Genomic DNA, 25,236 nt, shown 5'->3' with positions numbered 1-25,236 from the left:
AATTAATTATAATTATTAAATAAATAAATTTGACATTTATAGGATTGAAATTAAAATATGGTATTTGTGAAAGAAAAATATAAGTTGTTACATAAATGGCAAAATTGAAACAAGGGGGTCCACTTGTATGGGCGGCCACTTAAGGGGTTTACTTTTACATTTAATATATGTGGGACAATGTTCTCTAATACCATTGGACCGTATCATTGGGCTACCATCAGACCTTTGTCTTCAATCTTTACTCACTCTAACAACAGAAAGGCATCAGACCACCATCGAACTACCATCGGGCCTGAAAAAAAAAAACTAGTTTTTTGCCCAAAAGTCATATCTAACCATTTTCGATCCTAAATCTAATATCTACTTACAGATAACAAACATTAATCATACAATTCATTCTTTTGTCAACATTGCCGATGGTGAAGCCATAGTTGATGGAGAAGTCATTGGGTCTGCAATGGTCATTGGGTCCGTCGGTCCTTGGGTCTGTGATTGGGGTGGTCGTGGAGAAAATGGACCAAAGTTGTGGGTGGTGGGTTGTGAGTCGAGCCCTTGGAGTGAGTTCAGAAAGCGAGAGATATAAGGGAGGAAGAGAGAGGGTCAAGTGTTTGAAATGGGAAGAGTAGAATTGAGTTTTATAAATTGTTAGCATATTCTAACAATACGTGTTTAACTTAAGTTTAAAAAAATAATTTTAATCTAATAAATACATAAAAAATTAAATTCCTGTGTAAATTTAATAATACCATTTTTTAGAATTATATTTAACAAATAAATATATTTCTATTAAAGATATTTTGATTTTGATTTAGTTATGAATCAAGAAATACTAATAATTATAAATCTTTAATGTTTATAGTATCATCAATCTTTAACAACTAAATAAACACTTTTTCTATTAGTTTTGTCTTTTGACATAGTTTTTTAGTCTTGTCTTTTGACATGGTTTTTTAGTCTTTTCTTCTTAGTTTTTTCTGGTTCGAGTCTTGTCTTTTGGCATAGGTTGTGTAGCTCAGAATCATCATAGTGCTATGGTAGAAGCATTCAAGAAGTAGAAAATTGGATGTGTTCAACCCGAAATTGCTGAGATAATAGGCATTAAAGAAGCATTGAGTTGGATTGCAACTCATTCGTGGGATAGAGTCATGTTGGAAACAGATAGCTTGGTGTGTGTCCAAGCGATTCAAAGCGGTATTTTATGCCTTCACAATTTGTGTTTTGTAAAACGATCTGCAAATAAGTTGGCTCATTGCTTGGCAAGAGACTCTTGTTTCTCTACAAGTCGTGTGCTTCAGTTGGAGGACTGTTCCTCTGAAGTGCGTTCTATTATTTTAAATAAATTTATTAATTAATAGATCTTATGATTTTTATTCAAAATATCTATTTAATATAAAGTGTGCCTATATAACTGAATTCTTGGTTTATGAGAAATTCATGTGACTTTTTATTTTTATTTAATAAAATAATAAAATATTATTTATATATAATAAAATAATAATAAAATAAATCACATTAATATTTGAATTGATATTTTCTTTTTATAAAACACGAGGTAATCGATTCTTCTCTCCCATGCACTAAAATTCCTCTCTTAGTTCTCTGCTTTAGTAGCTCGTTCTTGGTATGTTTCAACTCAATTTTAAGATTTGAAGTGGTATTAGTAGCTTGACTATGTTTTTATTTTTATTTAAAAGAAATTGCATAACACAAGTTGCACATATTATATATTCGAGATGATATTGATCTTAAAACTGAATCTTATCTAATTTTCCTTTTTAGTAAGCAATATAATTTCAAAATGAAAAATTATGAGTATTTATTGTTTATTATAGGAAAGGCTAATCGAAGTATTTAATGAGAAAAGTTATCATATATAAATATTTATATTAAATGAGAAAAGGAAGGATTTAAGTCTAGCATGGAGATAATGAAATTGCTTCAAATATATAGAATATTTCAGTACTTGTTTTACGACTTAATTTCATATCACAAGATCTACAATTATGCTCTTGGTTTGCAACTGCGGTTCCGTGCATTAATAATTGAAGATAAAAACGTATTATGCCAATTTTTTAAGGGTAAATACCATTTTGAACCCTATGTTTTGTAAAAGTTACAGATTGGACCCTGTGTTTTGTTAAATGACAAAATGGACCCTTTATTTTCTAAAATGGTAAAAATAGGACCCTGAGCTTAGTTTTAGACAACTTTTTTTTTAATACAACCAACTTGAAGATAATTCCTAATACGAACAGATACAAAAAATGTAAACAGTTTTGTCATAGCACTTTTATATCGAATTATAATTAAACTTTAAAAATCAATTCAGGGTCCTATTTGTACTATTTTAAAAAATACAGGGTCCATTTTGTCATTTAACAAAACACAGGGTCCAATTGGTAACTTTTGCAAAACACAGGGTCCAAAATGGTATTTACCCATTTTTTAATCACTTTATATTCAACTTATAAAGAAAATGTAAAGTTTTTATTGAACGTTTTTGTAAAACTATCTAGTATTTCAAAAGCAGATTTAGAAGGAGTATCTTGAATCTCTAAGAGAGATTACCAATATTGTGGGTTCAAAATAAAAAATTGTCACTGCTAAAGGAAAGAAGCCTTACGAGGAGAAAGTACTAAGCTAACATAGCTATGGAGTGGCTTGAACGGTGCCTTTAGTTCAAACCGAAAGTTGAAAAGGTTGAGAAGGAAAACAAAAAGACTAAGAAAATCCCCTCTCTCTCTCTCTCTCTCTCTATATATATATGTATAATCATGGAACATTAGTGTTTTAGTTTAATTGATATTTTACAGAAACAAAAGGATCTATTGAAGTCAAATAATGATTCTTCAATATTTTTAAAATTCTTATGCTTACCTCTTTGTGTTTCAATTATTTGCAATCTTTTATTTCTTTTAATCTCAATAAATACTTAATATTGAGATTAATAATTTTGATTGTTTAGAAACTCTAAAAATTGGTGGATTATGATAAATGATTCAGTTTAATGCTTCAAGATTCGAGTCTTTTGAGAGAAATATTTATGTAGGTAATCTATGTGTGTTTTATAGGAATGGTTCTGGAACATTGACATTTCAATATGGCTATTGAGTTTAATGAATAAAAGAACAATTGTGATCATTATTGTAGTCATTGACTCATTGTCAAAGGAGGTTCTCATTGTAGTGCATTATCATGTTCTTTTTTAGTCAACAATACAATACAACAGTTGTATTTATGTTTTATATATCTATATAAATTCAGTTTGATGTTTTTTGTTGCTAAATGTAGAACAACTTTGTGAAAGTGTTTACTCTGTTGGTTAAAGATCAAGTAGCTTCGTATCTTTATTTTATTTTCTTGAAAAATCTTATATTTTGTGAAGTATTGATTATTGATTTCTTCACTTTGTGGCACCAATATCAATTAGAAGCAATGGTACCTACGAGTGAGATGTGTTAGTGATCTCAATCAACAACGGAAAGTTTATTAGCTTGTTGTGATTAGATTTTAATTTTAAGCTTAAGATTAAAAGGTTGTTTTATTATATCGTATTTATATATATAATATTTTTATAGTTTTTTAATTACAATTATTTAATTCATGTTGTGTTAAAATGTTTTAAATTTATTAAAAGTACGATATTTTTTAATTAATATTTTGAATATTAATTTTTAGTTTATTTTTGGATTAATTTGAGAACAATTTTCAATTAGATAATCAAGATTTCTTAAAATTAATATATTGCATTCAGTATACTTTTAATTTGTAATACCATTATTTACATTAATTAATGTGAACTGTATTATTTATTTATTGTATACATTAAAAATAATTTCAAACAATAACTAATAATATTTTTTCTTCAATTATTTATTATATTATTTGTAAATAAAGTAGAAAACACCTAACATAAAACCAAGTATACGTGCCTCGCACGTACCTTTCTTCTAGTATATATATATATATATATATTTCTATAAGTTAAAATCTTCATATATTAATAAAGGCATTACTTCCATGATGATTATAATTAGACTTTCCGTACGAGTACAATATTTATAGAATTTTAAACGTAGTAAAAATGATTTTACAAGGGTCTTAATTTGTGTTTTTCTCTGTGATCAGTGAATTGACTATTGGAGAATGTGTGCTTAATTATTGGTATATTTTAAGTAGTTTGGGCAAGTATAAAAGTATTGCCGAGCCATTGGTACAAACAATAAATCAGATCAGATATATATCCCAATAAAACAAATGAAGAAAAGGGCTTCTTTGCGAAGATTAAATTAGATATATAGAGAATTCAGTATAGGTCGTGGTGGTGGTGGTGGTGGTGGTGCTAGTACATTCTTCCATCTTCACAAAATGCTTAATCCACACAAAATTATCCACAGTAAACCTACAGATGCAATAGTTCCATTCAAAGAAGAAAAAGAAAAGAAAAGAAAAACCGAACCATCTTGAATCGCAGTCCTTCAAAAAAGGAAGGAGTGTGTCTTCACCCTCGATGCCTATGCCTCGGAAAAATTGAAAATTTAGAAGTAGGGACTGTAACGCATAGGCATTCTCATTCTCGGAACCTTTCTGCAACAACAACCATAAGAGAAAACAATTTGTAGAACGTAAAGATACTGATTAAAATATTTTAATAAAAAATGTCGAGGGCAATGTTTATAAATGCATACCCATATCCATAGGGGTTGTATATGAATGGAGTGAACGGGTTAGGACCCCTTGAACGGAAGCCACCCATGGCCGGATTTGCTCTACGACCACGGAACTGCTTCATTCCAGGTATATTCGTTCTTTTAGCAGAAACCTAAGACAATTAAAAGAGCTTGTTCAGTTGAATACATGGTTCCAATACTTGATGTGCAGAGTATAAAAGGAAAAAAAAATACAATGTATTGATGTAAACCTTTAATTGGCGGCCGTGTAGTTCAGATTCATTCAAAAGAATTGCTTCTTGAACAGCTTCTACTTCGACAAATTCCACATAAGCATAACCCTTTGGTTGGCCAAACTTGTCTGTGCGAATTGTGACTCTGTTTACTGTCCCACATGACTGGAAATGTTGCTGCACTTCTTCAGGGGTACATGCATAATCCACCTGCAGATGCCAATCAAGTCTTATTAGCTCCAAATCTTAAATTAAGAAGCCAACCACCATGATTTCCAGGGTAACAAAGATAAAAAAACAAATAAGCAAGCAGATCAACATTTCCATAAGAAATGGAGAATTAATTATGGCCAATGTGGTTTAATGATTTAAGATGTTAAGCAATAAACAGCAGCAGCCTCACCCACATTCAATTCATAAGAAATGTTCTTGAATCTTGATAGCAAACTATGGACCAAAAATATATGTTTATGACTTATGAAGTTTGAAAAAAGACGTAATGTAAACCAACCATGATGTGTTCAGAAACTAGCATGGATTGCCAGTCATACGTTGGTAATTAAGTTATTTGTTTGCAGTAAAAAAAAAGTCACTGCAACGGAAAATTCCTGTGTGTCCAGAGTTTGGAACTTGGAAGAAAGAAAGACCAGAGACCCCTCACCATATGCAAAAACAATGTAACTACAAATCCCATAAGCTTTGACCACCATCAAAAGCTCCAGCCTTTGCAAGTGAGAAAGTCTTCAACACATATGTTGCCTTAATTGACTGATCATGGTTGAGAAACCTTCATTTGAATCTATCCCTTTCTTTCCTCTTGGCATAAAAACCTGAGTCAGTTTCTGAGGGCTCACATTGTAGTTTAAACCTATGAATTTTCTATTCCCTCTACAAGATAAACTGTACGATTCGTCTCCTAGTTTTATCTTCTGACTCTTTTCTAATATAGATCATTGTTTTATACTTTCATACTTTTTCTCAAATATACACCAATACTCTTAACATCATATTTCTTTTTATTCATTTCTGTTCTTTTCCCAACCTCACCTATTTTTTTTTTCTTTAATGAAAAACCTCCCCTAAATTTCTTTCTTTTTAGTAACATTCTTCCCCTACCATATCTGATCTATGCAATATAATTCCCACACAAGCGTTAGTTTATTCGAAAACTCATTTGAAGCCCGACCTGCCAATATATTCAAACACAAGAATATGAGATATCAAACCAGATTCTAAAGTGAAGGGAATTACTGTTTAGCTGCAAAATAATCAGCTATTTCAAAACCACAAAAGTGGAAGAAAATTGGCTAGTATAGCCAAATGAAAGAGAATAAGGTTGCTACTAGACATATTTGAAATAAAATACTAAGAGGTAGCTATCACACAGCATAAATAAAACATTTTAATGGTAAATCCCCAAACAAACTTAAGTCATAAGACTCATAATTTGCAGAAATGACTTGAACTGAGTAATGATATGATCCTGAAAACCTTCATTAGAGACGTGACTATAAATTGTAGCAGCCAGCCAAAATCAACATGGATAGCCGAAACACACAAGGACAGCCAATTATGTGGCACGCTTAAATAAAAATGAGTTATCCTTTGCTAAAGATGGGGAAGTTTTGAAATCCAAATCATGGAAGACCTAACCAACTTACACATAAACATGAGGATATCCTCAAAATATATATTTCTATTATAAAATAAATATAATAAATCGTGAAAAGGAAGCTTTTGTAGAGAAAATTTATTGATATCCTTATTGCTTATTCCAATTATTTCCATGGCCCGGCCTGGTGCACCTTTTCAGTTAGCTCCATAGTTTTAAAAGGCTTTTGAGGCGTACACCTCCAAACGCGCCTCGGAACGAGGCGTTCAAGAAACGCCTCTGAGGCTTAGCCTCAGTCACTATCCATGAGGCTTACGACTCGGCCTTGTGAGGCGTACGCCTTGAGGCTTAAGCCTCTGAGGCGTGTGAGGCTTACGCCTCAGCTAATTGAGTTGTTTTAGGCCTTTTTTAAAGAGTTTCATTGGGCTTTTTTTAAAGAGTTTCAGTGTGAGTTTGAGTGAGCTTTTTCAAAACTTTTCTTGGGTTATTTTGAGTTTCATTTTGTAAATTTTGAAAGCCAAAAACTAAATAAAAAACCCTAAACATTCATCACTTTCCCTCATCCTGCACAACTTGCCTTGCACAATACTCTCCTCCTCTCTCCCTTCTCTTCACGCAGTAGCAACACCAACACAAGGCTCTTCTCTCTCCCTTGGAACTTGGAATATGTCTTTTAATCTTTATGTTTGAAACTTTAGATTTCAAATTTATCATTTGTCTATTAATTAGGATTTCAAATTTTCAACCTTTTATGCCTTTAGTTATATTTTAAGACTTATAGCTAGTAATTACATGAATTGTATGACTTTATTATGAAATTATGTGTTTTTTGTTATGAATTTTATGATATATATCATGTTTATGAATTTTTTATTCTTATTGTCGAGGCTTACGCCTTGGAGCGCCTCGAGGCTTACGCCTCGCGGTACTATGGCAAAACGCCTCGAAACTTGTTTTTGCCTTTCAAAACATTTAGCTCCTATAAATGCAAATCAAAAAGTACCCCATCTTCTCTCCATCAAAATTTTCATTCCAAAACAACCTTGAGCTTACCCCTTACTAACATAAATAGGAAAACAAAAGCGATGAGCTCAAGGAGGAGACCATTATTTTATCCATCAATCACCTGGTTCCAGCATCAATTTAAACATGAAAAAGCAAACAAAGATGTTCACAAGTTTCACCTAAGCATATATTTTGAATATAAAATATTTTGAGACCTTGAACTGAAGTTAACTAGAGAACAGCCAAGATAATGATTGAATGACAATCAAAAAGTCAAACCAAGGCTCACTGGTATTTACACAAGTCCAAAGCCATTCGTGGCGTCAGTCAAGTTCAACATTAGGACCATAGGGAAGATTCTACAGACGAGTTCATTAGTGGCATGAAAAGAAAAAAAATTATTTGTGAAAACAAGTTTAACAGTCAACGTAAAAATATCCACACTTAATCAGCCATCGAATGAGAATAACATACAAGCTTCATTTAGTGATCCAAAGAAAGCAAAAAACAATAAAGAACTCTGATAAGAGGGAAATATGTACTACAATATATAGAATATTATACGAATTCAGAAGCTAGAGGATTTGACATATCATTTCTGTACTATTCGAAACAAAATGAACAATCATTATTTAAATACAAGATAAGTGATCTCACATTGCCGACAAAAACCGATCGAGAATCAACTTCCTCTCGGCTTGCTTGTGATGCAGCTGCAGATGGTTCTAGATGGACAAGAAAATCAATCAGAGGAATGTAAAAATGTTTCAACTATTAGTAGTGTATAGCCGTATTTCTACACAGGTTCATAGAATAAAAGATTGAAGATTTCTCCTACAATGGCTTACAAACTCAAGAATCAAAATGAGGTTGGAGACAAATTCTCCTATTCTTACCCATAAAGCAAATAACAATTTTTCATATACATAAATAGATATTATTCAATGTATATGTATACAAAGTTACAAACCAATATGTACAATAAAACTAAACAAAATGATACTAATACAACCTTAAAAGTTGCTATCAATGAAATTAACAAGAGCATGAAAATTCAAATTTCAATTTCAATTAGCAATCTAGGGCAAAAAAATCATATCTCAGAATCCTTTCTCACCCATGATACGATGATTTTACAAGACAAAAATGTAATAGAAAAACCAACCGGAAATACGAAAGGAAAACGAATGAAATAAAACAAAGAGAGGAATGGTCACCTTGTACGGAACCCATTTCCTTCTCGACCTTAGCCTGCATCTCACGAAGTGCGACTGCTTCATCCTCCATTTCCTTAAGGCGTTTCTTCATGTCATCAAGTTCCTATCGATTGATTCACATTAACCCATTCCAAAATCAAAAATCAAATTTGGGGGTTTAGGGTCGGAAACCTAACATGAAGAATAAATTCCGAGAAGCCAAACAAGCAAAAGCTTTGTAGGGAAAATAAAATGGAGGAAAAGTATTACCGCTTCGGTGCCATCAGCCCCGGTCATGTCGACATCTTCGTGTTCCATCTCGCTCTCTGTCTCTCTCCCTCTCACCACAAGAGACCAGAGAGAGAAGTGAGTAGAGCGCCACTGTCTTATAATATTTGTATACGAACAAATATTACTCCACCTTTTCCTCCCCATTTGTTGTCGTTTTCCCCTTAATTGTGTCGTTTTTCTCTAAGATATTAAACTGTGAGTAAATATATATATATATTTTTTTTTGTAACATAATGCATTAATAAAATCAAACATGCACAATAGCATGACTAGCACAAAAGGGTACCACTCGAATTCACATAGTACTTACTTTATAATCTAAAATATAATTAGCTAAAATATGGGCTGCTCTATTAGCTTCCCGATACACAAACGTAAGCCTCGAAACCGTAGAGCACGATAACAACTCACAAATCTGAAGCAATAAACCATCAACTTCGCGGCAGCTTTGATCCTCCTTGTTGTGCACCAGTAGAACGGCCTCCCGGCAGTCCGATTCTACCCCGAACACAAGCAGCCTTCTTTGCAATCCCACCCGTAGACCATCCCGAATAGCAGTCAGTTCAGCCACTAACGGTGAAGTCTTCAAAGAACATCATTTACTAGATGCGAACTCGACATTACCACCATCATTACGCACCCTAATCCCAATACCTGAGGCCCCCACCTAATCTCGAACACCAGCGTCAACATTAATAGTAAAGTGATCAGCACTCGGCAGAATCCACCTAGCCATAGCCTGTTGCTCTTGAAGCTTCTTCTGCGGCCCAGCCTCACGGAACTCCTTCAAATACCTGTCACACCACTCAAGCACATCCCCTGATCTAGGAGCTGAACCTCCATGAAGAGCAGAGTTTCAAATGGACCACAAATGCCAAGACACCAACAAAAAATAATCAAAAACATTTGTGGACAACCCAGCTTGCATATGTCCCAAGAATGAGACAACATCCAAAGTTTTATACACTTTCATATGCTCTCATAACCCACTACTCCTCCAAACATCCCTATTACCCCGACAGCCCCATAAAGCATGAAAAATATCTTCATCATAATTCTCATTACACCGAAAACATTTCTTACCAATTTGCATACCTCGGCTTGCAAGCGCCACCTTCGTTGGAATCCAAGAATGGCTAATCTTCCATACAAAATGATTGACCTTCGGCAGAATCTTTCTTTTCCACATACACTTCCACCATTCGGTCATCCTCCTATTGTTCGATTGTGCCTCTATTTCCAACCTTACACTTGCCAAAAAATACCCACTGCGCACAGAGTACTCACCATTTCGGCTATAATGCCACATAATTTTATCGTTAATGCTCGCATCATTAGTAGGAATACCCAAGATCAGCTCTGCATCATCACCGTTAAAAATCGCTCGTATAAATGCCAAATCCCAAGTGTCATCAGCTCTTTTTAAATTAGTAAGATACAGTTGGCTAGGAAGAAAAGGCGTATCATAAATTTTGAAGCTCATCGGCCGAGGCAACCACGGATCTTCAAGCACACGTACATTATTACCATCTCCAATGCACCATCTATACCCTTGCTGGATTATCTCCTTACCCCACACCAAGCTTCTCCACACAAAGGAGGCATTAGATCCACACTTTGCCTCCAGCATCCCCCCATTAGGAAAATAACTTGCTTTAAGTACCTTAGTACACAACGAGTCAGGAAATCTAATACACCTCCAAATTTGGTTGGCAAGAAAAGCTTTATTAAACAGTCCCAAATCACGAAATCCCAGCCCCCCTTCTCCTTCGGCTTACAAAGATAACTCCACTTGCACCAATGTATCTTATTGGCTTTCTAAGACGAACCCCACTAAAATTTGGCCGCCATACGATGAAGACTATTAATAACACTCTTCGGCAATCAAAAACAGCTCATTGTATAAGTAGGAATGGCCTGCAAAATAGCTTTAATTAACACCTCCTTTCCAGCCACAGAAAATAAAGATGCCTTCCATCCCCGAATCTTGCTCCAAACTTTATTTTTAATCACAGCAAAGAGCTCTTATTTTGTTCGACCAAAAAAGGAAGGAAGGCCAAGATACCTCCCATAATTTTCTACCACCCGAACTCCCATGACAGCAGCCAGCCTATCCCGTGTCACTTGAGGCACTGTTTTCCCAAAGCACATCTCAAACTTGTGAAAATTAACCACTTGTCCAGAAGTTTTACAGTAGTTATCCAGCAGCTCCTTAAAAACCTCACATTCCTTATCATTAGCTTCAAAGAACACTAGACTATCATCCGCGAAAAACAAATGAGAAACTGTCAATCCATTTCGGCCAAAGTTAAGACCCCGTAATCTACCCGAATTTTCCTCATGAACAATCAAACTATCATAAGATTTATTTGTTTTGTTGAGCTTATTTTTTTTTTTAATATAACCAACTTGAAATTAATGTTTAACACGAAAAAAATACAAACAAATGTAATTAGTCTAGTCTAATCATAACGTCATCAGGTCAAATTATTATTAAATTTTAATTTGATAAAATCTCATTAAAATGTCCAAATCTTCAGTGATTGTAGAAACAAATCTCTAACCTCAAACTTTAATTTTTCTCAAAATAAAACTTCTCCTCCAACAAGTTAAAAAATTTACTTTATTTAATCACTATAGTGGTGAAATCAAGTTTCTCTTTATTTAATAAACTTAATTGATTAAGCTCATTATATATATAAACGATTTAGGGCTCTTGGAATGCTTCTCGAATATATTAGAAACAAGCTAAAAAAATAAAATAATAGCATGAAACAAAATCACTTATAATTCTATGCTTCACACCTAAATAAAAGTAATGAAATATCATAATTTCATTAGCTGTAAAATAGCCACATGGGTGAGATTCTTTTTGATTGTGCTCGAAACTTAAAAAGCTAATTTTTTGGTCTCATTTATCTCTATAAATAGCACCTAAAGCAACAAATGGCTAACATTTACCTGGAAACTAGTTCTAATAATGTAGACATCATTTTCGACACATGGTAAGAAGAAAAATAATCCTGGAGCTTTGCATCCCAAGATAGGGCAGTCAACGTGAGAGCTGAGCCTTAGCCCAGGGCCCATGTTGACATAAGGAGGCATCCAAGTAGGTACTTGGATCCTACGAAGTCGTTTTTAAAAGTTCCATCTTTCAAAATTCTAAGCTAACAAGTCAAGAAGACAACAAATAATGGACCTAGAAGCTAAGGATTTCACCTTGACATCTTGGAGATCAATTTGGTGTCTGGGGCCTTGCCCAACGCCCAAGTTGACAATTATGTGCTCTATAATGCATCAATTTTGGTCTCCGAAGCCATTATCTCTGTGAAAGCTGCCCAACATTTGCACTCAGACACATGAGAGACATGCCACAAGAAAGTTACAAGCCCAGAACCAATGTTGGAACACTTCCAATCTAGGGTGCTAAGGCACCCAGGGCTTGGCTTTTTGAAAATTTCTTTGCATCGCGATTCCTCAAATCCAACAAGGAACGACGCTATGAGATGAGTTTTGCAAACCATGCCCAGGAGGGGAAAACCCTAAGCCCATCGCCTAGGTTAACATTGTTGGGACTTATTTTACCATGATCTAGATTTACAAGTCATGTATGTTTGATTTTAATCTATAATCTAACATCCTAAATATGAATACTCATAAATAATAAATTAAACATGTAAAATTATAGAAAATATCACATTGATTGCAACAAAATAGATTTGACTCCTTCCATTCAATATTCTAACTCTTGCTCCTTTCTGCTGTAGAGTAATATCGAATAATGAACTTGGATTCTTATTTGAATAGACGGGCACTTTTCAAACGATCTTCCACACTAATTTGAGTATTGCCTTTAATTGTGTGGGAAATTCTCAATCATTAAAGGACACGAATTGAGGGTGAAAGAGATAGAGAGAGATTCGAAAATATGTAAGGAAGAGAAATCGTTTTCTTTGGTTCAGTTTTCTAGATTTTAACAGACAAAGAAAGCGTTCTTTGAATTAAGGCCTTTGTGTTCCTTTTACAGAGTCTCTCTAGGTTTAGGTTTTGAATATAATGGGCTTTAAGAAAAAGACAATGACCCTAAAAGGCCATAGCTTGGTCGAAATCCATATGGGCTAAGGGCTTTGGATTTTTCCTTCGATCCCTTTAAACGAGACTTTCTTATCTTTTTTCAAAAATACCATTTTCCATTCTAATTGTTTAAATGCTAACATTATCTATTTAATAATTATTAAAAAATTATCATTTAAATATATTTATTAATTATTCCCATAAAATAGGGATGAAAATCAGTCGGTTATAGTCGGTTTTTACTAATTTTATAACCTACCGGTCGGCTACGGTTTTTATTTTATGAAAACTGTAACTGGCTATTTAGAAATTATAATCGTATAAAACTGACCATATAGTTTTTGGCAGTTTTAGCAGTTTTTTAGTTTGGCAGTTTTGGGCAGTTTTTGGTGGTTATGGGTTCTTTATGGCAGTTTTAGCGATTTTTGGTTTAACCATTTTTTATTTAAAAAACTGAAATCGGTTGCCATGTTAAAAAAATTGTAACTGAAACCGACTGCCAAATTTGGTGATGACGTGGAATGAAAAATTTAATTACGGTCTGATCGGTTTGATTGTCAGTTTCAATGTTTCATATTTTATGAACACCCCTACCATAAAGTATCATAATTAACAAATAAACCCGCTCTTTACTTTTGTTCTCAAATTTGCCTTTTTCTTAGTGAAATTCATAATAAGACATAGTCCTTTTTTAGAATTTTAATTGGTTTAATAAGCCAATTAATTGAGACTACGAGGAAATATTATCCCAGATAGTGTGGACACTATGTGCCTATGTAACCAAGCTCCCAATAAACATTTCTCAAAATTTATGAATAAATTTTCTAACTTGGTAATTCCTCCTGACTTCACTGTAGATTCAGAATAGCACTCTCGATTACATAGAACACTCTATATACTAAATACAAATACTCTATAATAATTAATGATCCTCTATAGATGTTTTACATCGAATAGGGACAAATTTACCGTTTTGCCCTTCAATGTATTTTATCCTTCAAACATTTAGCTACTTATAAATAATATTTCAGTAAATTAATATAATTTTTTAATTTATGTCGTTAAGTCAAGCTCTAAGAAAATCATCATTTCAATTCTAAATACTTATAGAAGCTATAGATTATATATCTATGATTAATATTGTAGAGGGTAATTTCTACAATTATCAGATGGAAGGATTGCGGGCGCCGACAACTTGTAGAGCTAAGGAAAAAAGAATGTTGAAGCCTTGGGACACTAGTATGGTGTAAGTCATGACATTACAACCTGGAAAGTCCTTTTGATTCTGAAGAAGGATTGTTAACATTAGTAGAGTGAGGTAAGTCATGCAAGCATATTGATCATTAGGTTGTAGAAAGATTGGATATGGTAGAATGAATATGATATTTTTTTTCAAATGTTGAAGTAAATTTACATCAATACACTCTTTTTCAAAATAAGCATCTGAATTAATTATTAAAGTTTTTTGGATTGAAATTCTAGTTAAATTAATTGATTGAAGTTTCACAGGTGGCAGCAACAGTTTGATTGTTTGAAGGCTTAGTTAATTATGTGTTAGTTTATGTTGGTGTCTTAGTTTTTAGTCTTACTTGATGGCGAGTAAAGATTTAGTTTGGGAGAATTTGTTAGACTATTTTTACCTTAAGTTTTGGGTCACTTTTTACAGTTGTTTTCTTATTTGTTATTACTTTTGGAACAGTTTTATGCTTGTTTTTCTTGATTTCAGGCTCCCGAGGTTTTAAAGTGTAAATTATGTCAAGTGGCGAAAGGACGGGACGAGTTGAAAGCAAAGAAAAGTAGAAATGAAATTTCTTAAGCTGGTCGCGACTAGACCATATTCTCATCGAGACCAATTATTGTCACTATGAGATGAATGGGGGTCACGACTAGCTAATTTGGCAGAATCAAGGTATTTTGGCTTCACAATATAGTTGCAACCGAACCTTTCATGGTCACGACAAGATGCTCTGTACGCCAAATTTGGGCAATTTTGTAATTTGTCCATTCGGAAGTGTAAAATTGATTTCTATTAAAGAGTTTTAAATTTTTATGCCAATTATTTAGAAAGAGAACCCTAGAAACAAAGAAGGAGATTGAGGAAGCGAGCGTGGCAATCCAGATCAAGTTCACCATCTAGTTCTTTCTTCTCCCTTTTTAAATTTTTTATGTTAATTTTTGTTTCCACTTTGAACATGGATTTGAGTTTAGAAGATATGAACTAATTATCCAATTTAGGGATATGATGAATGTTGATTGATGTTATTCCAATTTATTAATGTGATTTGTTAGTTTCTTTTTGGATCATTGTGATTTATTCTTATTTGTGTTAATACATGTTTTAGATTGGCCACGTTAAACATGATTCATGATCCTAATATAAAATCTGAGAAGTGAATATTAGGAATTCTCTAATAGAACAAACATAGGTTTTGATGTGAAACGAGAGTATTCATATAGCTTATGTGACCCTTAGATTATTTCTTAATACAAATCATATGTTAATTTATTTTAGAGATGCAGTAGATAATATATGATTTATGACCTTAATAATTTGAGAAGAGTTAGGATTATTTTTACAATCTATCATCACTTAAAGAAATAAAATAATAAATTGCATTAATAATTGGGTAACTAAAATAACAGGATTCATATTCTTAATCTCCCATCCATATTTTTTTTTTTGAAATGGTCTCCCATTTATATTTGAACAACGTTAAAAGCTGGATTTAGATTTTTTTTGAAAAGTTTAAAGATTTTCCTTTCAAAAATTATCTTGATTTACCAAATAGAAATATAAATCTAGTTTAGTATTATTCAATTTTAATTCTCTGTGGTTCGACCTCACCTATGTGAATACTATTTGATACGTACACTTGCGTAGTTTATAATTTTGCGTAACACCTCTCTTAGTTTGGCTAGCTCAGAATCACCCCCAGGTCCACATGAGGCTCGTTAACACCAGGTTGGCCAACTTTATGCCTGGTTTTTTCAGCATATACCTAGGGGCTTCTCTTGTTAAAAGAGCCCTGTGGTACTTTGGACAAGTTATCTAACATTGACCGAAACCTGCTCGATATTTATTGGGCGTTTAGATCGGGACCCTGCAGATGGGTTTGCCCGAGGTGGCCAGACAGGATTGACCGGGTTCTTAACGGTGGATGGAACTCAAAAGTGGGGTCCACAACCATCGGATCTTGGGGTTCAGTGGACTCCTTATTAGAACCATGGTGATTATTAGGTGAAAAAAGGTTGGGATCTTTGTGAGATTTTGAACCTCTCAATGAAAGCACAAAAATATTAAGTGAGAAATTTGCCACCTGAGTCGAAGTCTAAATAACGCCAATCAATCACTAATAAAGAGTTAAGAATAGTAAGTAAATAAAAAGAGCACCATGAGTTATAAAGGTTCAGGCCCTTTGATAATAGAAATGACCTACTCCCGTTTAGTTGTATTGATATTGAGATAATGTCATGCAGATCACTAAGGAAGACAAAGTGAATTCTAACTACAGCTCTTAAGATACTTACAGAGAATATTATTCACAGAAGTGCTCTTAGAGTCAAGATAATAATTTTAGGTCCCTTCCCTTGTGAACTCATTAATTATATATAGGGGAGATTGTTACAATTAGCTCCTTAAAGGTAGCAACAAAAAGTAAAAATCCCTATATTCTATGGTGCAGTTACAATCTATTTGAAACTTCTATACTTTTGGGCTGAAGAGTCGGAACCCGTATTTGCAAGATACTGTTGGAGATATTTGTTGAGTTTGTTGAGGAAGAAAATCGAACCCCATTTAGTTCTGTCCAGCCTTTCTGGGATCCTGGCCGATGTGTTGACAACCTGACCAAGCTCTCTTTGAGACTTGTCTTTTTGATAAGAGGCAATCTTGCAAGGCATGTTGATCTTCTTTCTACCTAGCTATCATCTTGGTAATGTGACCAGATGCTTCCTAAAAGGTAATATACAATAAAATGTTGATATCAAACTTTTGTGGGAATTTCTCCTGCCCAGAAGTCTCACGTTATGCTAAGTGTCAGCTAGATGAGACCACATGCAATTGCTACATCAAGTGGATACAAATTGGGATAACATGCATGTTAATGAAAGATATTATTTCATATCAGTTCAACCATGTATAATCGAATTATACATATCACTTTTACTATGTCTATCCACATATGTGATCTGAATCAAAACTACACACAATATTAGAATATAGTGTATAGTAAACCGTACTTGGTAATTCTATATTAAAGATTTCTTACTTTACTACGTTATCGACTTATTTTATTCATGATGTATAATCTTAATTCTCTTGTACGACCTTACAATATTATACCAACTCCATATGAATGAGGAATTTTTAGATATTTATTAATTATACTTCTATAATTAATGTATTTATTTATCTTATAATTACATTCCATATTTTATTATATTATCTACTAAATACTTATTTTTAGGGCATAAATCCCAACAAGTCCATAGTCCCTGGAACACCATTGTATAATACAATCAAGGGAATTAATGTCACAAAATAAAGAAATGAGAGATTTATTTTACTAGTGTAAAATAGTAATTATTTAATTTTTATAATCTATTTAAATATTATAAAAAATATTATTTATCATTTATAATAAATAGATATCTTATTTAATTAAACTTTATAGATATAATTAATTATACCGGTATAATCTTAATTCTAAATATACAATATATTTAGGAGCCTAAAAATATTAATGGCATAATTAAGTTTTCTCTCATGTAAATTATTTTTGTTCATGTGTGGAGGCAAAACAAGAATTAAGAAATATTTTTTGAATCCTATCAACTTCTGATCATTGTATGTGGTGGTAGATGTGAAAGATCGCATATGAGTTCTCAACCGTTCAATTTACAAAAATATTGCAAGGATATTTGATAGTTCATCAAGAAATAATTTTCTCATTTATCTGTTTTATTTTCTAATTTAATATATATGAATAATATGCGACATAAATACCTAATATAATATCCCGAAAAATAGTATGACATTTAATAGAGCATATTTTATTAAATATGTAATTATTTTGATAATAGAGTAAGATTATGATCTTACTTAGGTAAATTGGTGTGAATTTAGTGAACGATTAAAGTAAGTATAATTTATTAATTACGGAGATTTTACTGGAATATGAGAGTATTGTAGATACTAATTTTGAAATAAAATATTTTCAGGCTTAGTGACCGTGGAAAAACTCGATGGAGTAGTCAGAACTATCACGGTACTTGAAATTGTGTTATATTGGAATTATACCCGATTAGTTTAAAATTTATGAGTTGTTAGTTTAGTCAGGATAGTTAGAAAATGACCAAAATACCCCTAAGCTTTAATTTACCAAATTACCCCTAGGCCTTTGTTGGAAATTATTTTACCAGGATCTTAGATCTACTCACAAGCATGTTGATTAACACCCTAAATATGAACTTTCTAAAACGATGAAATAAACACATATAAAGTTTAGTAAACCTTACATTGGGTGCAGCGGAATATAATGTCTCCTTCCGTTCAGATATCTAGCCCTTGATTCCTTTCTGTAGCAGAGCATTATCAATATCTGAACCTGGATCTCTTTCTCTGATTCTTTAGTGCTGAAACTCCTTCTTGCTGAAAGTCTTTCTTCACGATCTTCCTCACTATGGTTGAGGTATCACTTGCTGTGTGTGGACACTACTCTAACACTAAGTAACTTTTGAAATTGAAGAGGAAGAAGAAAGAGAAAGGGTCGGCCAAAGATAGGGAGAGAGAGGCTCAGTTTTTTCTGAATGAAAAGTCAGAAGAAAAGTGTAATTTTCCTGAAGCCTTCACTATCTATTTATAGCATTCCACTAGGGTTAGGTTTGAATTATTTGACATTAAAATAATGAAAATATCAGAGGGAAAACCCTACAAAAGTGGCCGGCCATGCCATGTGGATTTGGGCCTCACTTTTTACAATTTTGCAGTTTTATCTTTTCTGCATCTGATTTTCTCAAAAACGCCAATTTTCTAATTCAACCATTTAAATGCCAATTCTAACTATTTAATAACTATAAATAATTATTAAATAATATTGTCATTTATCATATTTATTAATTGAACCATACAAAGTATCATAATTAACAAATATGCCCCTAAAACTCTTTCTTTACAATTTCGCCCTTACTTAGTGAAAGTTTCACAAATAGACATAGTCTAATTTGAGAATTATAATTGATTAATCAAAACCAATTACATGAGTCTTACAAGTAATATTATCTCAACTAGTGCGGGGACCATGGGTCTATATAACCGAGCTTCCAATAAGCAGATCAAGAATTTACAACCTAAATTCACTAACTTATTAATTCTTCGTTGAATCCACGCATAGAACTTAGAATTGCACTCTCAGTATATAGAATGCTCTATATGTTCCACCATATAGACACATCATTAGTTATCCATTGTTATAATCCTAATTTGATCAATGATCCTCTATATGAATGATCTACACTGTAAAGGGATTAGATTACCGTTACACCCTACAATGTATTTAATCCTTAAAACACTTAACCCCGTATAAATGATATTTCAGCTTATGTGAAATGAGATCTCCACCATTTATTTTTCGTTTGGTCAAGCTCGAAGGAGATCATCCTTTACTTACTATTCGCCAGATAGAAGCTATAGATTCTATGTTTATGTTAGAGCTCCCACTCAATTGCACTACCGTGTTCCCAAAATGTACGTATCACCCTGACCTAAAAGTGGGCTTAACTAACAAATCAAAGAACACGAATAACCTCTTGAGATTGAGCCTAATCATAACAGGATTAAGATCATTTGATCTAGGATCAACTAGGCGATATTGACTTGAATAGATATTACGGTAAGTTTAATAAATCTAAGTCAAAGTTCAATATCGGTCCCTTCCGATGCATACTCCATGCATCCAACCTGAGCTTTACTTTAACCAATGCTCTGGAAAGAACATAACACTTCTCCAAATGCAAGTAAACTCTGTTGTAGATTATCATATCAGTAAAACCCTGTGTCTGATAAATCTAGAAAACTTTATTCACATAGTCATGTTTACTTTCCAATGTGTTGACAGCACAATAAACAGGATCAAGTATGTGAAAAGGGTTTCAAATGAATTTATACATTATGTACATATAATCATGAAATAAATCATGTGAACCATGCAACATTAAATATTATTTCTAATCTATATTAATAAGTAAATCTGATTATATTGAAATGAGTTTTATTTAGGGCATAAAACCCAACAAACTCCCACTTGCACTAATATAAAATAAAATGTGCATTTCTAATAATCTCAACACCTTGATATACAAATCAAGTGTAGTAGTAGTAAACTCCTCGTAATAGGATCTGAAAGGTTGAATTAAACACAACCTTTTCTCCACTATTACTCTTCCTTAATCACAAAATCATTAATAATGTGAAATTCCTCTCTATATGTCTACTCTTCTTGGGATACTGGATTCTACACCTTTGGCAACTACTTCTTGGTTATTCAGGAAGTAACACTAGTAGTTAAGGCAATTTGGAATGGTGCCAAAGATGTATAGAACTTTCCTTAGACTGAATAAGTACCTTTCCTGCAACTTTAACATTCAGTCCCTTACTGGTAGACCTAGAGACTTCAGATAGGTTTTTACACTTCTCCAAAATCACTATTCCACCCCCAGAGTAATCACCATCTTATCAGAAAGATTTTCTAGCACAAAGGCAAATTTCAAAATCTGATGTGGTGTAGTCTAAGAGTTTTAAACACACTCTTATTGACTAACATATAGTTCCTCTTCTTAATCTTAAGATTTACTTGATTGTCTTCCAATGTTCTTCTCCTAGATTAATCTGATACCTACTCATTACTCCCACTCAACAGCAGGTGTCTGGTCTAAGGCATACAAAAGCATATCTAAGACCTCTCACTGTTGATTTAAGAAATTCTTTCATGGCTTTATCTTTTCTGGAATAGTTGAGACTTTTCCTTAGATAAATAAAATCTATGCCTAGAAGTCGAGAAGCTTCTATAGATTGCCATTAGAAAGAAAATGCTTCAGCATCTAAAGTAAGTTGCTTGCATTAGAGTAAGTAATTACCAGGTATACCACAAGCTATAGGTTTAGATAAACTCAAACCTATAATACTAGGAACAGGAAGTTTGTTAAGTCCATAGAATAGACTTATTAAATTTCCTTTTATGTCCTTGTAATAGAAAACTTTAGGTTATTCCATGTGAATGGATTAAACCATAGTTCTATTGGCTTTTCTTCTTAGTTTCTTATCGTGACAATCCATTACTTGTTTAAACTCACAATGGATTTTAATCACTAGTGTCTTCCAAGTCATAAGAAGTGAAGTTCCTAAAAACTCTCCCACTGCGACAAGGTACCGTGAATTATGTCTAAGAAAACTAAATGGTATTGACCTCTTTTGTTGTGACAAGACAACAGAGGCAGTGGGATCATCATATGTCATATAAGATGATAGAACACTTTTAGAATCAAGAAATAAATATCTCCTTTATTTGCTACTTTATTTTCAAACTTAGTCATTATCTTAGAAAAGTAGTATTTGTTTGAACAAACACTTATCTATTGACTATGGGATGGTCCACCCCTAATCACTTAGAATAGCTAACAAACCATGGTTAACAGTTCTAGCTTTTCTTAAGATTTTGATTAGGTCATCCATGAATCTAGTAATGATTTACATTAAGTATACAACCATTACATCATTCTGAAATTGTATTACCATAGAAGGAATTAGGCAACGACTAGTAACTAATCATCAATATGCAACTCGAAATTTCTGGGGAGGTAAGTTTGGATATAATTCAAAAATCAATTTAATGATCTTTGAACTGCATATCTACTAACTATTTCTCTACCCCTATCAGTTCGCAAGATCTTTAACCACTTACCTTAATGGTTTTCCACCATTGCTAGAAATCATAAATTTTCAAACATTTCAAATTTCTTTGCATAAGGTATAATCTAGAGTTATCGTTTTAAGAATACAACGAAAAACTCATATCCACCCCTGAATGTGCATCCATCTGCGAATGAGATGAACTTACTTTCAGTGGATATAGGCATATTAACTCTTTGCAGAGATTGATCTTGTCAAAACCACTATGAACAAGATACAAAAGCCATAGATTAATAAAATGTTGTTGTGTCGTTTGATGACTTAGGTTTAGTTACTTCAATGAGTTCATAGAATAGTGCAAGTGGATCATGGTCACAGAATGCTAAACTCATATTCCATACAGTTTGAATCCATTGATAGAAAATTGTTATTAAACACTTGTGAAAGTGTAACTGTATTGTATCTTGGAATTAGAAATATAAAAAAATTTCTGTTTGGAATCTAATATTAAAGTCAAAGACTTAAATTTATACCAAATATAATGAGTAATTCTTTCTTGGACCACCACTACTAATTTAAACTCTAAGTCAGATTTGCCCATACAAGTAGGAGATTTCTATTATTGAGGATTTATATCAATTGGGAATAAAATTTCGGGATTATAATCATATGTGTCATTTAATTTTTTAAGAGAAAATATAATGACATGAAATGATTTATAGACCATTCATCCAATGATATGTTATTGAGCTAATTCGAAATGAATAAGCTAAGAGGAATTATGATAATTTCGTTTATAAATATGAATCCAACGATGCTTCGATTAGCGAGAGTCAAAGTAATCTTATTTATACAATCTTCTTGTTTCATATCGTAAAAATACTAGTCTAAGGTGTCATCAATTGATGAACAGCTAGATGTCGCATATACAATATTTATCTTTCGAGATCTAACACTATTATGTATGTCTAATGGTGAAAATCCACTAGGGATTTATCTCATTAGATAAACAAACCAAGTTAGACCAACAATGAAGATTCGAAATTAAACTACAACTTAATAACAGAAAATAACATGGTTCAATATAAATTCATACACAATTCAGAAATTATTAAACATATAGCAAGTAGGAATGACAAGTGAAAATACTAAAACATACAATCCTAAATAATTTCCAAGGTTTTCAACAAACTGATATCAGTGTCCCGTTTAGGCGAGAGTCAAAGCTACCATCCATTGAATAGAGTTGTCAGCTCATCTAAAATGTTAAACATTCTAGCAACCTTTTATTCGATCAAGATTGGAATTCAGCGTTGTCCCGTTTAGGCGAGAGTCAAGGCAATTCTATCTTATGAGCTTCCACCATTGTTTCATAATTTGCAAGTCAAATATGGTCGCCACCATTAGGGTGATCCATACCATATAAAACACTTACAAACTACTTATCTTTCGAGATTAAACGGTGCGAAATTGCTAATGAACGTTCCTCCATTAGGGAGGATTACTCACTAAAACAAACGCGATGTAAAACCAACAATGGAGATCGAATATCTTAATAATAAAGCTCATTATTTAAAGAGAGTTGTATTTTCTTTGATTCTCATTTTAATTTAAATATATATTTATTAATTAAAATTTCCAATTTAGAATGAAAAATTCTAAATAAAATTTTAATTTAATATTTATAAATTTTACATAGATGAAAATGAAAATAACATGAATTTCTTCCATCTTAGTAATAATTTCCAATAAATATTTAGAAAAATATTCAATTTAAGTTGTTAAAAAATTAATTTAAATTAATTTACAACTCAAATTTAATTTTCTATAAATATATATTGCATTTCGAAAAGTTAAAGTCTTTAAGAATACAATTTTTTGAAAATGCATGTTAAAATTAAAAATAAATCCTGAAAAAATTATTCTAATTTAATGTTGGCCCAAAATTAATTAATAAAATTAATTTACAACAAAAAATATAATTTTTCTATTTAATTAAATATATAAGAAAAATTTCAAATATTTAAGTATGATGATGAAAATCAACTTAAATATTAATTTTCTATTTAATTAAATACACTAGAAAAATACTTCAAGCAAACACAGATAATATCTATCTAGATTTTCCTTTGACTAATTAATTCAATTTCTAATTAAATATATTTTACTTCATTTATTTTAATTAATCACTAAATGAAAAAATTATTGATTTAAGTTGGTCCAAAATTAAAATAAATAATTTACAACTTTAATCTATTTTTTCAAATAAAATTCAAAATTCCAGCATTTAAGAAATGCAATTTCGAAATTTGATTAATAAAAATAAAGAAAAAATATATTTTGAAAATTATTTAAATTTAGTTGAAAAAATAAATTTCAACTAAAAATAATTTTCTATTTAATTAAGTGTCATGAAAAAGAAATATTTAAGTATCATGATGAAAATCAACTTAGATATTTAATTTTCAAATTAATTAAATGTATTAAATTCAAGAAATAAATAATTAAGTGTAGAGAAGGCTTAATTATTAATCTCTAGTTTAATACTAGGAAAAATATACTTAAAATAAATTGTACCAAAATTAATTATTTAAATAATTAATTTTACAATGTATAATATTTTTCTATTTAATATTAGAAATAATAAGTAGTCTAGAAATAACTATCTAGAAAATATCTTATTTGACTAAGTATCTTTTCCACAAAATTTGAAAAAATATCTAATTTAAGTTGTATTAGAAAAAATCTAGAGCTTAAATATTTTCAAATTTAAATTTAATTAAATATCAAAAATTAAGTTGTAACCACTTAATTTGAAAATATTTCATTTTAAGTTAATATTAGAAAAGATATCAACTTAAAAAAAATATCTAAAGAATCTTAATAACCAATTCCTAAAATTCCTCAACTTAATTTTGAAATTTTAAATCCAAAAGATATTCAGATTTAAGTTGATTAGTTAGAGATAACTAAATATCAACTTAAATAGGAATATTTGATGAAAAATTTAAATTAAGCTTCAGAAAGAATCTAGATGGTTATAATTCTATATTTAATTAAATACAAGAAAATACATATAGTTTAGCTTAGAATAAAATTCTTTAAACTATGGTTTTCTTAAATTAATTTCAAAATAAATGAAATTAATTATGTCGCTAATCAATTTTATTAGGTTAAACTAATTTAATTAACCTAGTACAGTTATTCAAATCAGGCAAATGGACCTTCACAATTGGAGTGGTTCATGTGA

General features: G+C 31.8%; 1 protein-coding gene across 2 annotated transcripts; it reads right to left on the bottom strand.

Moving 5' to 3' along the window:
• Nucleotides 1-4,258: 4,258 nt before the first annotated feature.
• Nucleotides 4,259-9,182, bottom strand: LOC115725347 (polyadenylate-binding protein 2). 2 transcript variants are annotated; one of them, XM_030654835.2, is made up of 6 exons: nucleotides 8,987-9,182; nucleotides 8,738-8,840; nucleotides 8,178-8,245; nucleotides 4,922-5,113; nucleotides 4,689-4,822; nucleotides 4,259-4,587 (listed from the first exon to the last, which is right to left on the bottom strand). In XM_030654835.2, the coding sequence occupies exons 1-6, from the start codon at nucleotides 9,149-9,151 to the stop codon at nucleotides 4,539-4,541; spliced, it is 711 nt and encodes a 236-aa protein (XP_030510695.1). In that variant the 5' UTR covers nucleotides 9,152-9,182; the 3' UTR covers nucleotides 4,259-4,538. The 2 variants fall into 2 exon arrangements, with proteins under 2 accessions (XP_030510695.1, XP_060973425.1); XM_061117442.1 differs by lacking the exons at nucleotides 8,738-8,840; nucleotides 8,987-9,182 and adding an exon at nucleotides 5,565-6,089 and having other exon boundaries at nucleotides 8,178-8,232.
• Between the last annotated feature and the right edge of the window lie 16,054 nt (nucleotides 9,183-25,236).

The sequence above is a fragment of the Cannabis sativa genome, chromosome 6 (genome assembly GCF_029168945.1).
Source record: "Cannabis sativa cultivar Pink pepper isolate KNU-18-1 chromosome 6, ASM2916894v1, whole genome shotgun sequence".
NCBI classification, from domain to species: Eukaryota; Viridiplantae; Streptophyta; class Magnoliopsida; order Rosales; family Cannabaceae; genus Cannabis; species Cannabis sativa.
The sequence above is the reverse complement of the archived record's forward strand: the minus strand, read 5'-3'. Positions and strand labels throughout refer to the sequence as shown.

Excerpts from the sequence above, each read along its gene's own strand:
- LOC115725347 (XM_030654835.2), bottom strand. The coding sequence starts at position 9,151 with ATGGGGAGGAAAAGGTGGAGTAATATTTGTTCGTATACAAATATTATA. Across the intron at positions 8,841-8,986 it reads GGGCTGATGGCACCGAAGCG|GAACTTGATGACATGAAGAA; the intron begins GTAATACTTTTC and ends ATCAATCGATAG. Across the intron at positions 8,246-8,737 it reads GGAAATGGGTTCCGTACAAG|AACCATCTGCAGCTGCATCA; the intron begins GTGACCATTCCT and ends TTGTCCATCTAG.